Here is a 15,120-nt window from a genome sequence, read left to right on the forward strand (position 1 = left end):
ACGGCAGAAAAGCAGAAAGTTATTTTAACCAATGCCCACTAATGAGAAATTTATGGAGGCTTCCTACCTAGATCTTATAATAAGAGGTTTGAAAACAAATCATTAAAATTAGCAGGAATAGAGTGCTAAGGACCAGATGGCATTCACAAATGAGCCTAAAGGAAAAAAAATACAAAGTTTCAACAAAAATAGTGAACTGTCAGGGTACCAACAGTGACCCTGGCAACCCACATCCTGGGCCAAGCTATGTCATAGGTGCGTCCGCATCCGGCCCGGTCTGCACGTTCATACACAGACAGCAATGACTCCAAGTTAGGATGCAAAACATCACAGAAGAAGAATCTCTGAAAATACCACCTTAAAGCTCAAAAACCATGAAAAAAATGAAAGACTTAGTAGATATAAAGACACTGAGAACCAAACAGGCAGAATGGTTATGGCACTGACTGGATCTCTGGAACGCACACAGCAGCTTGAATCATGTGCCACACCATTGCATTTCCTTGAAAAGTATCAGAATTATAGAGAAGGGATGCAGGAATAACAGAATTATAGAGAAGGAAGGCAAGAATATGAGGACAGAACAGATTTTCCAGTAGGAGGGACTCTTCAGCTTGGACAAAAAAATGCGATAAAGGTTTTTAAAAACCAGGGTTCTCCACATCATTCACAACAGACAATTACTATTCAGTGTTTCTCACAGTACAGGAATTAGAATGGTCCAGAAGTAGGGCACATAATTATGATCAAGAAATTTATTGCCAGAGGATGCCAGGAAGAATAAAAGGTTAAAGAGCAGTTAGGCAAATCCTTGGAAGATCACTCCGTAGAGAAGTGCTGAACACAATGATCTGGGTTCAGCCTCCTGTCTGGGGACTCCCTAGCCTGCAGGCAACAGGGACAATATATGGAAACTATATGCATTTCCCATGTTTCCCACGCTTTCTCCCTAAGCACCACTGTCGTCCCTGTAGAGGACACTATGATGGATAAACAGCTTTGGCCTGCTCCAGCATGGCCTCCCTTGCGCTCCCTGCCCCATTCCCATTTATTCCACATTCAGACAATACGACAAAGAAGTCATAAATCCTGTTATCAGTAACGATTAAAGCTGGAAATCTTAAAAGCTGTTAAAATAGATTAGCAAGCAATCTGAGGCTCTGCGGTCAGCATCTTTCCCACTCCTCCTTTCACACCCTTGTCCTGCTCCACAGGTTCTGACAGGGGCTCAGGGTCCCTCACAGTGGTTCCTTTGTAAAGGCATTTTCTGTAGGATGGGCCCCTTCTGTTTGCAGTGTTGGCTCTTGGTGAGAGGGATGAAGAACATTCCTCTGGGGACCAATAAGTTCGTGTAAGCCACAATCCTGCAAGTATGCTAATATGAAACAAATGTAAGATCCCAGTCTTTAAACATTCTCCCCTCCCACCCACTCTTGCATCAAATCGAAGCAGAGTGAGAAGGAATAAACAGAAAAGCACTGCTGGGGTGAATTTACTGTAAAGGTCTGAAAAGGAGCATGTCCCTATCAGGACTGCCTGGTGTCCCAGGTCACGCGAGTACGCGACGTGCTACGCCTCTGACTCCTCCAGCGTTCACGCTGCCAAGTGTGAGAGTCGAAGATATCCAGGAGAAATAAAACAGAGCAGAACCGGAGACACGCACGTGGCATGTAGCTGTCTGAACACAGGCTGCAGCTATATCCTCATGAAATACCTTCTTGGGAGTTAGTCTGCAAAACCTCTGCAGAAATCTTTCCCTGCTTAAATTTCCTGAGTCTGCCAATAAAAGCTGCAAGCAGCTTCAAGTCGTGACCCCACCACCCACCCCCCCCCAAAAAAAAAATCATCAGGAGAGCTCAGCAAAGCACATTCAAAGAGAAAGCAACCAGTCCCAACACATGGCGAGGCATCTCAGAGGTCCCCTTGCAATCCCCTTGGTGATCAGGGTTTTTCATGCTAACATTTTCATTTCACAGAGAGCTGCCTGTGCCCAGAGCACTCTGAGCGACTTGCAGCCATGACACCCCGGGCAGGTTCCACCTTCTCGATCTGCGCGGTATGACTGTGTCTCGCAGACACAGCAATTACCTGCCCCGAAGTCAGGCCCCGCGTCAAGACCTTGTGCTCCCCCAGCCCTCCAGCGCAATCCTGGATATTTAGGTAGTGTGCTTCGGAGTGAAGGTTTTTAACTTTCCTCTTCCCTGCGGCCCTTTGACATTTCTAATGTCATTTCCATTTGGGGCACTGATTTGATGGTGTACTCTTCAGGAAATCCCTCAAATCCCAAACCCATACACCTTTTTGGAATTGTTTGGGGGTTTTTTATGGGATTTGACAATTTTCACAGCCAAATATGTGGTGACAGAGATGGGAAAAAAATGCTCAGGATGAGAGATGCCTTAGAAATTCCATAGCATTTCACCAAAGGACGGAGGTAAAACTCAAAACCACCATCACTGGCTTCCTTATATTATCCCAGATATTCTGACTTAACACCCCAGCTCCTGGAGTCAAGAGACAGATACCACAGCTGCATAGAAAAGCCTTGCTATATGCAAAACTAAAAGGCTAAAGAAAGGTCATAAAGTAAAATGAAAGGAATATGATATTTAATAATTTATTAGAATGTGGCTCTTAACCCCAGGGAGGTTTTTGCATCTCAGTTTTTGAAGACCAGAATCTGTCAGAGCCAAGAAGGGAACTGGTCCTCTGGGTTTCTTTCTAAAGACACCGAGACATGTGCTCATTTTTTCTTTTCCAAACCTCATACATACCACAGGCTGGGGGTTGTCCTCGTCTCTTTGTGCCCTGAACCTCTTGCCCTTTGGTGTCCACACACCAGCACTGTCCTCCCTGCTGACACTGCACTGGTGTGTAGCCCCCATCAGTATCACAAGACGGCACGTAGGCGTGCTGGTAACGCTGGGCTGCATCCCGCTCAACCTCACACTTTGAGGGGCCTGGAAAAACAGTGAAGAAAATCAGTATGCGTTAAGGAGGGAAAGCTTAAAGTTTCAGAGCCATCTCTACTTGATCCCATTGTTTGCCTATTTGGGAGGGAAAAGAAAAAAAAAATCTTTAATTTCCTGACTGTTTTTGGTGAAACTTCAAGTACCAGCCCAAAATGCAAATTCTTCATCCTCTTTTCCCCTGTAGAGTTGGCCGCAGGGCTTTCTGCTGTAGGTATTTATTTCTGAAAACTAAACAGAAAATAAAACCTCAACACATTTCCCAGCCATAGTCATGGGTAGGTGGAGTAGCAGCATCTCTCTTGTGCTGGAGGCTGGGTGAGCTCTGGCCCTTAATGCAAATGCAAATCTGGTCAACAGAGATAGATGTGTAGCTTGGGAGACTGAGATGAAAGCAAATATCAACATTTCTGAAAAGAACGAGGCATTGCTCCTGCAAAAGGATCTGTACTTGACTGTGGAGATTTGGTCTGGGACCATCCAGTTTCCTTCATTTCCCTCTACAGGGGTCTGAAGACCCTATTCCTTTCAAACTAGCCTTAATGGCAGAGAAGCCAAAACTCTATAAAGCAAATTTTCTGAGATATGATCTCTCCAATACTAAACTCCACCATTCCAACAGAAATTTTGCTTGTTTATATAAACCTGCAATCCTACAGCCTAAACATTTCTCGCCTTCAGGAGCTTTCCAGCTACGTTCAGCTACCAGGTTGAGGCAGCATGAGCATCACATCAGACCAAGCTCTTCGTCGAGGAAGCCTGACAGCTTTCCTGATGTGCATGGATGGCTTCAGGTGGTGGAGTCAGCAGCTGAGGAACGTGGTCACATCTCCATCTTGTGGCTGTTACAGCTTCATCTTTGCTGACAGCTACTGCATCCCCAGCTGCAGCCAGAGCTTATTGCACACCACTGTGCAGTGAGGAGGGGGAAGATGTTTTCCAGACTCCCCAGAATTATCAGCTCATCCCAGAAACAGAAAAACTGTGTGATTATGCGGCCAGAAGACTTAACATCAGTATCTGCTTAATACCTCTGGTGATGCAAACTCCTTAGCGAGGGTCAGACAGCAGTGTCAGAGGAATTTGGATGGGAGGATGAATCACAAAATCACAGAATCATTAAGGTTGGAAAAGACCTTTAAGATCATCAAGTCCAACCATCAACCCAACACTGGATCACACCAGGGGGTTCAAAGTCCCCCCAGCCAAGGCAATTCTCTTGGGATCTGGTGTAGGAGAGAGAAGGAGGTACCTGACCTCCTGTCCCACAGAGTTCGCTGCCCGTAGGCAGAGAAACTCTCTCCCCATTTGCCTGCCGCAACCACGGAGGGAATGGAGCCAAGGGCAGATCCAGAAGTTCAGTCTTGCTGGTTAAGGCACTACAAACTCTTGTGTAACCTCCTGGGGATTGAGTGCACTGTGGCCAATGTAAGATCCTTCCTATTTCTGAGTGTACCGTCATAAATTAGGGAGCATTTTGTCAGGATTTTAATGTAATAATCATCAGATCCATCTCCAGAATCTCAGGACAAGAGGTACAGACAGTTCATGAGCTTTCAACTAATGCAAACTTCAAGTGCATGGGAAAGAGCTGGTCAGAAGACAGGTATAATCTGCTGGTGAGACTGTACAATCCAGAGGTTCAAAGCCAGCTGCAGCTCAGCGACCTTGATTCTTGCACTGAAAGTGATGCTATATGCTTTTAGTGCAAGAGGCTCCTAGAACAACTCTACCCAATGGCAGCTGTCACATATAAGCTTGAAAATTTTCACCTTATTTACACGGCATCACCTGGCTGCTACTTACACCTGAACTTGCCAGAGGTGGCTAGCTGAACCCCCAGAAACCGCCTCTGCAGGATCCGATATATGCTGGTCTCCATGAACATGCGGGCAGGCTCCAGGGCAGAGAAAACTGTGTCGTAAACGTCATCGAGCAGCAGTTCCAAGCCTGGGAAAGAGAGACTTTTAGCACAGAGCCTGGTTTTAAGACTGAAGTCACCTGCTTTACACCAGAATAGCAGAATTGGAAGCCTATCAGGAAAAAGAAAACCAGTCTTCTAAAGAGGCCAAATGTGAACGTATACTGCATAACCCTAATGCACCACACCATACAACCCACTGCTGAGTGCCCAGTCATTAGCTTTTTGCCTTGTCATCTACCAAAATGATCAGGAGGAACATCCAGTGTGCTGTGGTTTTGTTAGGTTCAGTTTGCAGTAGAACAACTCATGTTTTTGGGAACCGATGTTTCCAAACACCAATTCCTAATCATCTTGATTGTATACCTTAAGTAAATGAAAGATGTGCAGTAGTTACTCTGAGTGCACAAATATTTGGAAAATTTCTCACCCTTGTGGGAATGAAATGCTGAGGTTCTCATTTACCATCTAAATTTGAAGCTATCATGCTTTGCATTTTCCTGAGTTTGGTTTTTGGTTTTTGTTTTTTTAAACCCACAATATCTAAGGAAGAGGACCTGGAAGTCCTCAACCTCCTCATTCCTCCTTCCTGGAAAAAAACTTTTCTTTTTTCTAAGGTGTCCCATCAACTATTAACATTCCTAAAAATGAGAGAAAAGGAAAGACCATCTGATGTCCCTGTCCACAGCAGGGGTGTTGGACTGGATGATCTCTAAAGGTCCCTTCCAATCCAAACCATTCCATGATTCTACCTGAGCAAGAAGAAAATAGTTATTCTCCAGGCCCTTTATATTCCCCTGCATTTACGAATTGGACTTATCGAATATGACACAGCTTTCTAGTGTGGGCAGAGGTTGGACGTGCAGAAATCCTATTCCATCATCCCAGAAAGGACAGGATTAGCTCCTGGGCAGCGGCTCCACTTGCTGCTGACTGAAGCACTGCTACTAAGGGTGGGATTTCATCAGCAAGCTCCAGTCTTTCCCATGGGCACTACACTGTTCGCAGTGGTCTTACCCCTGTGGGAATGAGACTGAAGTCCCAAATGAAGCTGAAGACTGATAGGTGTTATTTGGCCCTTTCCCGTGGGAATTCAAAGCCGCTTAAGTTAAAGGATCAGATGTTGGAGGGTACTTACCGGTGTCTGCTAACTCTCTCCCCAGGCTGTCCACGCAGTAACAGTACCCAGAGACCTCCGGGAACATCTCCCGCAAGGAGCTGAACGTTTGGAAAGCCTCCGGGAGCCTGGAAAGAAGAGCAGCCTCCTGTGAAGAGCCTGGGGAGGCACATCGACAGCAACAAAGCATCATCTGTGTTTCCCTCCCAGATTTGTGCGGCAAGAATGTCTGCACAGCACAAAGCCATTACAAAGCCCTTGGGTCTCCTTGTGGCAACCAGGTTCTGACATGATCCAAATTGGTGTTTCAGCAGGCAAACAAGACTCCTAATTGCCATTTTTTTAAGCACAATTTTTTAAGAAAACACAGGACAACACGATCTCCCTTCAGACAGATTTCTGACCCTTCCTAAGCTGGTAATCAGCATTTAACAGTCATTTTCAATTCTAGTCTCATCTTTGAAAGCCTGTCAAAGAGTGCAAAACAGATGGACGTTGGCTTGATGTTATTACAAGACCCGTTCATTAGCTCCTTTCACAAATCTGCACAGAATGGCAGAGTGCCTAAACATACAGGTTGCTTCCTCTTCCCTACATGCTGCGTATGCTTTCTGCACTGAATTAAGCACAAAAGCTGATAAAAACCTCGCTAATCTTTTTTCATTTTGAAAGCATGGCTCAACAGATTAAGGAGAAAGGCTTTTTAACATATTAAAAGTAAGATTGACTCTTACTTCTGGAGATCAAAGAGACACCAGTTTCCAGTATAATACTCTAGGAGTGACGACAGCCACATTCCAGCAAAGCAATGATTTAGGAAGGAAACTTAATATGGCCAGAGTTGGAAAAAACATAATAAATGCGATCTTAACTGACAGACACTCTAGGGTTTCTCCAAGCAAACAGAAGATAATTTTTTCTAGATTCAGGCAATATGACCAGCGGAAGAATTTTGCAAAGTTCCAAAACAATCGTATTATTTTACAGACACATACCCTTACCCTGAAATACGATAAAGTTCTGGTGTCCCCGCTGCATGTAGCTTATTTGGGAAAAATCTAACAACAGGGAAGTGGAATTTCCTGCTCAAGACTTTGAGAATTACCCAAAGTAGGTTTTTGCCAGGGAAGGACACTTAGCAGTAAAAGTAATGGTAGATTAGGCCCCGATCAACTGGGGAAAGGTTAACGTGCCAAAGCAGTTTACAGTTACGCTGTGAAACTGGGACTATGACCAGCCTCCATTCCAGTGCCACCCTCCTGCAGCCTCAGGGCTGCTCTCGCACGTGCGGTCTGCAGCATCCCTGGGAAGCCCAGCGCAACGCCGGTCGGGCTCAGAGCCGGCGGCATCCTGGCGGTCGGGTTGGAGGAGTGGAGTAAGGGGCCTTTGCTCCCTTCAAGAATCTGCTTGAGAGCTCTGCCACCTCTTGCCGGGAGAGCTGAAGACGTTCCCACTTCCTCAGTATACCAAAGCACGAGCTGGGGAGTGCCCAAAGCAGCAGCAACCCCCGGCAGGGGAAGGGGCTGTCCCAGCGTTTCCCAACAGTGCTCCTGGCTCAGAGCTTGCACATCCCTGCGCAGCGTTGCTCAGCTCTGGCACCCTCCCGTATCTTCACGTTAAAAGCCTACTGACTCCCTCCACTTTGGGTGGTCAAATCCTGCCCGCTGCTGACGCTGGCATGCTGAAGGCAATCAAAATGTCATACTTCAGGGCACAAAGGGACTTCTGTCAGCATTAAAACAATGCAATTTTAGAAATAAGCAGCTAAATATCATCTTTCTATGGTCTTCTATGTACACACGGATATAAGTGCTTTGGGGCATTTCAGGAGCTTTCTTCTCCCACGCACTGGCCACTGCCCAATCAGGAAAATCATCTTTTCTCCTCTTAGGGGCACAACGCCCCTGTATTCAAAGGCAGACCTCTGCACTGCTCATGTCCTTGGAGCCCATCACCTCAGCATCTCAACGGCTAGCTGAGTGAAACAGGATGCAATGAACTAATTCTGCATGCTGCTTTCTTTCATCCTCAACGTTAAGAAGTCACATGCATAATTATACTACATTTTTATGGGGCAGGTATGTAGTCACATCCTGTCATTCTGGTTATTTTTGTTCCAAGTTGAGACTACAGCTAAATAAAGTACAAACAGATATAAACTGGCCCACACAGACAAGAGGAGATAATTTTGCTCACCTTACTTGGAAAACTCACTTCCTACTGCTTCGCTTCTTTTCTTAGCCTCTGTTTTTTCACACCCTCCAAGATGAGTAGTGATAACACAGAGTACCTCGTCTATCAGACCCAGTCCAAAACAACAGCTGAGGCAAAGTTGACTACATTTAAGTTATGGATACATAAGTAATTACAGGAATGCTCGCACTCAAAAGCATGAGAAAGTAAATAAATGTGAGGTTGTTGACCTTTTCTTCCAACTGTGAGTCTCTGCTTTTGGCTTCCAGCAAAGACAACTCATTACTGATCTTCAAAAGCAGGTTTGCAAGTAACCTCTTCCATGTTTCGTATGTTCAGCTCAAGTTACAGCTGCCTTTCTCACTGACTTTCTCACTCAGAAACAGAGGGAGAAAGCCAAATCATGTTTTTTTCCACTGCCAATTAAATAATACCTAATAGGGCAGAACCTCCAGTGAGCTGGGATAAAGTCACTGACACAAGGTCTTCAGTCTGACGAAAATTATAGCAAGAAAATAAAACAAGATCTCCTTGACTTTGATTTTTTTATCACTCTCCCCAGTCTGCCACAGGGCCTTCTATATGGCTGCCCATGCAAGTAGGACCCAGGCAGAGTCTAGGTAAAATAAGTAACAGCAGTCAATTTGCCAGGGTGAGGCAGGAGATTTGGGCTCATCTTTCTTTCCAAAAGTCTTCCTCTTGGGAAAGTCTTAGCTCTAAGCTTCTGAATTTCTCCTTTTAATTTTTTTAACACACTGATTTATTCTGGAATATTTATGAAGGTGTAGGGAAATGATTTGGGAAGGGAGTTAATGTGACATGTCTAGATTTCAAAAACTAAGTCTGTGGAACCGAAGAATGTTGCTCCACTGGTTCCACATGAACATAAAATATGCGTTTAAAACCCTGTTGTGCTATTGTCCTTCGCTGTGGAACTCACCCCTTCAACTCTGTATTCTGGCCTCCTGTTTATGTGATGGGATAAAGACATTTCAGGCAGGTATAGTGTGAAAATAAATACATTAATGACCTGAGATACTCAGATATGATGATAATGGGTTAAGTCAGTGCCATAATTAGAAAGGTGGACAGCTGGGAGTGAAACAATCCTGCTGAGATCCATTACACAACACAGACACAAGAAAAGCCTGATCTCACAGGCCTTTGCAGACAACCCTCCCAACGGGAGAAAAAAATATGTTAATTTAAAGCATTGCTTTCTCCTCAGTAATTGCTTTTTTAGAATTTCCACACTCCACAAGCCAACAAATGAAACAGCTAGATTATTTTGCCCTTGCCAAAATAGCCTCTCCAGAAGCTCTGACAAATCTGTACTGTGCATTTGGGCCTGCCTTTCAGTTTTGCTTAAATTAAAAAAGAAAACCCTCAAAACAGCAAAATGACATTTACAATAAAATGCCTTTGCTACTACAGAGCCAAGTCAGAATGAGACATTACATTTACTCCACTGCCCTCCACCGGAGAAATGCGTTGCCTGAGATGCCAAGATCAAAAGGTTTCTCTGGAGAGTCTGAACATCTGCATCAAAACGAACTTCTCTCCCCATGGCTCCCCTTGCCTCTCCCTTATTTCTCCACCTGAGCATTAATTCCCAGCTCCTGCACAGGACAACGGCTTCTTGCTCCCACGGACAAGGATTTGATCCAGCAATTTGAAATCTTTCCCAGCCCACTGCGACCATCCAAAGCCAGTCATACGTCAGCACACTCGTTCATCACTTGCTGGTTCACCTGTGTGAGCAACCATGGCACTGCCTAAATGGACAAGAGTTTCCCACCGTCATGCGGAACTTGCTCTTTGCATGTTGCCCCTTGTCCATCTGGCCATCTGTTTTCATCTCCCATATGGAATTATCTTTCCTACCTCATATATACACAGAATCACAGAATCACTAGGTTGGAAAGGACCTTCAAGATCATCAAGTCCAACCACCAATCCAGTGCCACCATGTCCCCTAAACCATGTCCTGAAGCACCACATGCACACGTTTTTTGAACACTTCCAGAGATGGCAACTCCACCACCTCCCTGGGCAGCCTGTTCCAATGCCTGACCACCCTCTCAGTGAAGAAATTTTTCCTAATATCCAATCTAAACCTCCCCTGGCGCAACTTGAGGCCATTTCCTCTTGTCCTATCACTAGTTACTTGGGAGAAGAGGCCAACACCCTCGTCGCCACAACCCCCTTTCAGGTAGTTGTAGAGAGTGATAAGGTCTCCCCTCAGCCTCCTCTTCTCCAGACTAAACAACCCCAGTTCCCTCAGCCGCTCCTCATAAGACTTGTGCTCCAGACCCCTCACCAGCTCCGTTGCCCTTCTCCGGACACGCTCCACCTGAATTCCTCTCTTCCTTCCGCATTTATTTCATTTGCTGTTATGTGTCTGTCTGAAAGGTAGCCCTGGCTACTTTTCCAAATCCAGATTGCAATGTGGTATCCACTGCTGTGTGAGGACACACAGATTAGACTACAGGGATGGAATACTGGGATTTTCTAAATGAGCAAATTTAATTTAGAGGAAAAAGTTTTTTATTTTGTCCATTCATTAATAGAAAATAATATCATGTGGGGTCACAGAAGAAGAACTTCATGTTGGGGAAAGAAAAGAGAGCAGTAGGACAGTGACTTGAAGAGGTATGCAGGATTGCTTTCCTGCTTCAGAAGCTTGTGCTCTTACCTGTTATAACTATGAACAAGATCAAAAAACGTCATGTCTGTAGTGTTGACAAACTTGCACTGGACAGGCAGAAACTCTCCATCTGCTGAACACTGTGGTGGGCTCTTCTCCCCAAACCCATGCAGAATACGACGGTCTCGGATCTCACAGTTCCCCGGACCTGACGGGAAACAAAGGTAATGTTTGCTGGTGTTTTAACTTCCCACGAAGAGCTGAACAGCTACTGCATGGTTTGGAAGGAGTTTAAATTTATTACATTGAACGTGGACACCTAGGTGCCTCGTATTCTCTTTATGAGGAGCAGGGAGTTGGACTCAATAATCCTTATCGGTTCCTTCCAACTTGAGATATTCTATGATTCTATGAAACAGGGACTTAAATGTCTCAGTTAAGAACCTATACTTCTATAGGATAAGTGTAGGCTGCGGTGTCCAAGCTCCTGATCTACCACCTTTCATTCACACCAAACCTTCCCACCCTAAAACACCCACTGTTTTGTTGAATATTACTTACACTGTGTTGGCTTTCCTCTCTGCCTGGTGCCATAAATCTCCATTCCTTCTGGATCTACACACCAGCACTGACCCAGCTCTGTGTCACACTGCACCACATCAAAAGCCCCTGAATCCAGGCACTGAGGGATGTAAGAGATGCTACTGCTGTTGATGTATTGACTCACCAAGATCCTCTTCTTTTGCAGCTGGCAAAAGGATAAGCCTGTAGTATCAGAGGGGCACTGTTAGAGGAAGGTACTGTTGGACACCGAATCATTTATTAAGACAAGATCTGAGTTTTCTTGGAGCTGCAAGTTCTGATTTTGCCACTCAGGTGGCATGACGACATTGATGGACTTGAGGTCGTGAAAACTGGTATACAGAAACCCACCACAGATGGGGTTGAAGCCCTCCAACTCAAAATCCAAATCATTAAGTTGATCTCTCACTCATGATTTACATTATTGTGACTTTCATAAATAAAGATCATCCAGGTGTATCAGGTTTCCATGATAAGCTCTGCAGAAACTCTAGAACTTCCACTAGAAATACCCAGCAAATTACAGCAACCTAGAGTCCATCAAAGTCTGGGGCTATCCTATTCTTGATTTCAGCAGTCCAAATGCAGATTTAAATGACTCTTTACCCAATCTGAACAAAAATAGAAACTTGTGACTTACAAGATATGGGATATCCATTCTGTTTGCTGCCAGGTACCTCAGTGCCATTCTCATCCACACACCAACAGGAAAGACCATTCCTACTGCACTGAACTGCTCTGAAGGAGATCACAAGTAACATGTTGTACTTTGTTAGTGACAGAGTCCTCAGTCAGTATGGGACATAAACCTAGACATAAAGCAGGCCAAACAAGTTCCAGTACTTTTACAGTGCAACGAATGGAATCAGAAAGGGCTGTGTTTCTGGTGACTCTAAATCTACCTGATGGGAGGTCTTAATGCTAGTAATTCTCTGAACTCTTCAGGAATGGTAAAGTGACTTGAAGTCATTCAGGAAGCAAGCAGGTTGGACAAAATACCTATTCTCAGTATCTAAGAACTACCATGCATTTTGAGACATTTTTAAAGTAAAATCTAGCATGGTCTAGGTCCCCCACCCTAGGCAACAACAGGAAGATCATAAAGAACGTTACAATTTGCTCTCTCCCTCAGTCTCAGCTTTAACTCATTAACTTCTTGCATCTCCAAGCAACATGCTGCTCTCTAAACTACTGTTCGCCATGTGCTTTAGCTCCTTTACTGCCTTTAGAAGGAAAGACAACTGTGCCACTTAGAGTTGGGTGGATAAATTCTCCAAGTCAGCTTGATTCAGCTGTGCCAACTGGCACACTGATCACAGACCATGAGCTCATGAGCGTGCGTAGGAAGAGAGCAGCTGCATTATACAACAACTGCACCAAGTATTTAACATGCAAATAATGCTGCCAAGATTAACCTATTCACCTTAGACTGACCTCTTAATCCAGAGATTATTTCCAACACCAGGGAATTCATTCAGGAGAGGCTGGATCTGCGACATGGCCCAATGAAGCCCCTTCAGTCTCCTGCACCCCTCACCCTCCAGTCCACCAATAAGGAGACTCATCAAAACCGAAGCTAAAGTTTTCATTAGTAGTGAAAGGTCATGTCGTATAACGCCAGAATAACAGCAGGGATGAATTACCTGAACTGGCCATCTTCTGAGCACTGAGGAACGTAGGTTTCTCCTCCTGAAAAAGCCTTTTCCCTCTGAAGTTCGCATGGACGTAAGGGTTGGGAATCTGTCTGGTACTCTGAAAGCAGCAAGAAGGTAAACACGTAAGGGTGGCTTCACCACAAGCTTGTTCTTATCAAAACCCTGTTAGTGCCAGCGCTGCATGGTAAAAGCACCAAGGTCACGAGTCCTCCCTGGTTCTTCTCCCATTGCTCCTTGCGTGCATTTCTGCATGGGACAGCACAGGGAGGTACTGAACAAACTCGCTGGGCTGCCAGCTGCAGGATAAGCACATGACAGAGATGCTCATGAACCCCTGTCCCAGGCCTGTATTTAATTAGCCTCAGCTCTGTTCTGTACTGGTATGGCTATCATTTTCTGGTACCTGGGGTACTTTACTTACTTAGAGTTAGTTGCACTTATCACCACAAAACAGCCCTTTGCCATAACCACACGCATCACTATTAATATTTCTGAGTATTTATTCTTTCCTGAAGCTAAGTCACTCACTATTCCACCAGAAGGAGAGGTATTTCTTCTTAATCTCATGAAAGACCTAAAAAGAATCTAGCAGTTAGCATCAGACTAATTCATACCAGGAGAACTTCTCAAGTTTTACCAGGACAAGTGATCAACTACTGAAGCCACCTAGCAAGGAAACAGTCAACAGTTCTTAAATAAAACCCAAATTTGGATGCTGTTTTAGGAGAATGATGAAATTCAGTAGGTTCTTTTTCACACAACAGATTAGTTGATTTGACACTTTCCCCATCCTCAAAATCTGATGGATTTCATGCTCCTAATTCCGTTCACTAGTTCTGTAAAAATACAGTAAACAAACAAAACCATAGCAAGAGCCATTTAGACCAAAGGTTCACTTAATCCACTATTTGGTCTGAGTGTGACCACAAATAGTAGTGCAAATACAATATAAGTATTCTGAATACTTTCCAGCCTCCAATAATTTGTAGCTCAGAGACTTCTTTAACCACAGATGGTTTCTGCGCACCCAGGATCTCTGAATCGCTTCTGTTTCTGTGAGTTTTTACTGTGTCCCCTTATGCTCACGTGAAAATTTTCAGGAAGCTGTAAAGGGATTTTAGATTAGCCCACCTACAGACATCCACATGTAGGCAAACCTCACCATTTTCGTCTCATGTGACTCTGAGCCAGTTGCTCTGGGATGTGTGGAGATCCCTGCATACAGTTCTAGAGAGGGTCTAGTAAGACATCCAAGTTAAGAAATTAATGAGTGATTCAAACCGCTTGTTGTGCAGGACTATCAAACTCAGATCAAAAAAATGGGAATGGCACTCAGACTATCCAGTATCTTAAGTTAAGGTTCAAGCCTAAATTAGATGATGGCACATACAAGTAGAAGACACAATCTTCAAAACCCTGCAGCACCCACTTTTCTTACCCAAGCTCCTTTTCTAGCCCAGCCTGCTCTTCCAGGAAACTTCTTCTGCCACCCAAAATCCAGATGTACTGAAGTCACATAACCCTGAACATTTAAAGATCCTTATAGCTTAGGATTTAACCCGGAGCCCAAATTCGGTCTGCACAGCACACAGTAAGTAGCTGTTTGCAGTGTGTAAGATTCTAGACCATTATATACTTAGTTGGAATAATAGAAAGAGGAGCACAAAGATCACAGGAGCACAATTACTGCTGGACGCAAGCAAAGAAAAAGAACAAGTCTACTTACCAAATACACTGGCTGCTGCTATGCTAATAAAGCAGCAAAGAAGGGTGCAAAATGGGATGGAGCCCATCTTGCGATGGGAGAGCTCCATCCCCTTTTGTCAGTGAGGCTGCCCTGCACACCCCACGTAGCCTTCACCCGCCTTTTTATAGCAACCATCACACGGATGGGTTCACTTATGTGCTGCTAGACTGGCCACGAAATTGGGCGAGTGACGCATACGATGCTTCTGAGAAAACCGCAAGAGGCCCGTTCACCTGGAACAGCCCTCGTGGTCTCCTCAGCCACTTCTCATCCCCGCTCCAGGGAGCAC

The 15,120-nt window shown here is 44.7% G+C and overlaps 1 protein-coding gene across 1 annotated transcript in view; it reads right to left on the reverse strand.

Moving 5' to 3' along the window:
- TG (thyroglobulin) overlaps nucleotides 1–14,877 on the reverse strand; it is a gene marked incomplete at both ends in the record, with an annotated part of 165,338 nt that extends 150,461 nt beyond the window's left edge. Inside the window, 8 exons of the mRNA XM_082014969.1 lie at nucleotides 2,775–2,960; nucleotides 4,776–4,919; nucleotides 6,029–6,135; nucleotides 10,896–11,055; nucleotides 11,409–11,612; nucleotides 12,070–12,167; nucleotides 13,073–13,181; nucleotides 14,811–14,877. Coding sequence (XP_081871095.1) covers nucleotides 2,775–2,960; nucleotides 4,776–4,919; nucleotides 6,029–6,135; nucleotides 10,896–11,055; nucleotides 11,409–11,612; nucleotides 12,070–12,167; nucleotides 13,073–13,181; nucleotides 14,811–14,877 — 1,075 coding nt within the window. The remainder of the gene's footprint in view (nucleotides 1–2,774; nucleotides 2,961–4,775; nucleotides 4,920–6,028; nucleotides 6,136–10,895; nucleotides 11,056–11,408; nucleotides 11,613–12,069; nucleotides 12,168–13,072; nucleotides 13,182–14,810) is intronic.
- Nucleotides 14,878–15,120: the final 243 nt, after the last annotated feature.

Source organism: Phaethon aethereus (genome assembly GCF_964289735.1).
Source record: "Phaethon aethereus genome assembly, chromosome: 2".
In the NCBI taxonomy this organism is placed as follows: Eukaryota; Metazoa; Chordata; class Aves; order Phaethontiformes; family Phaethontidae; genus Phaethon; species Phaethon aethereus.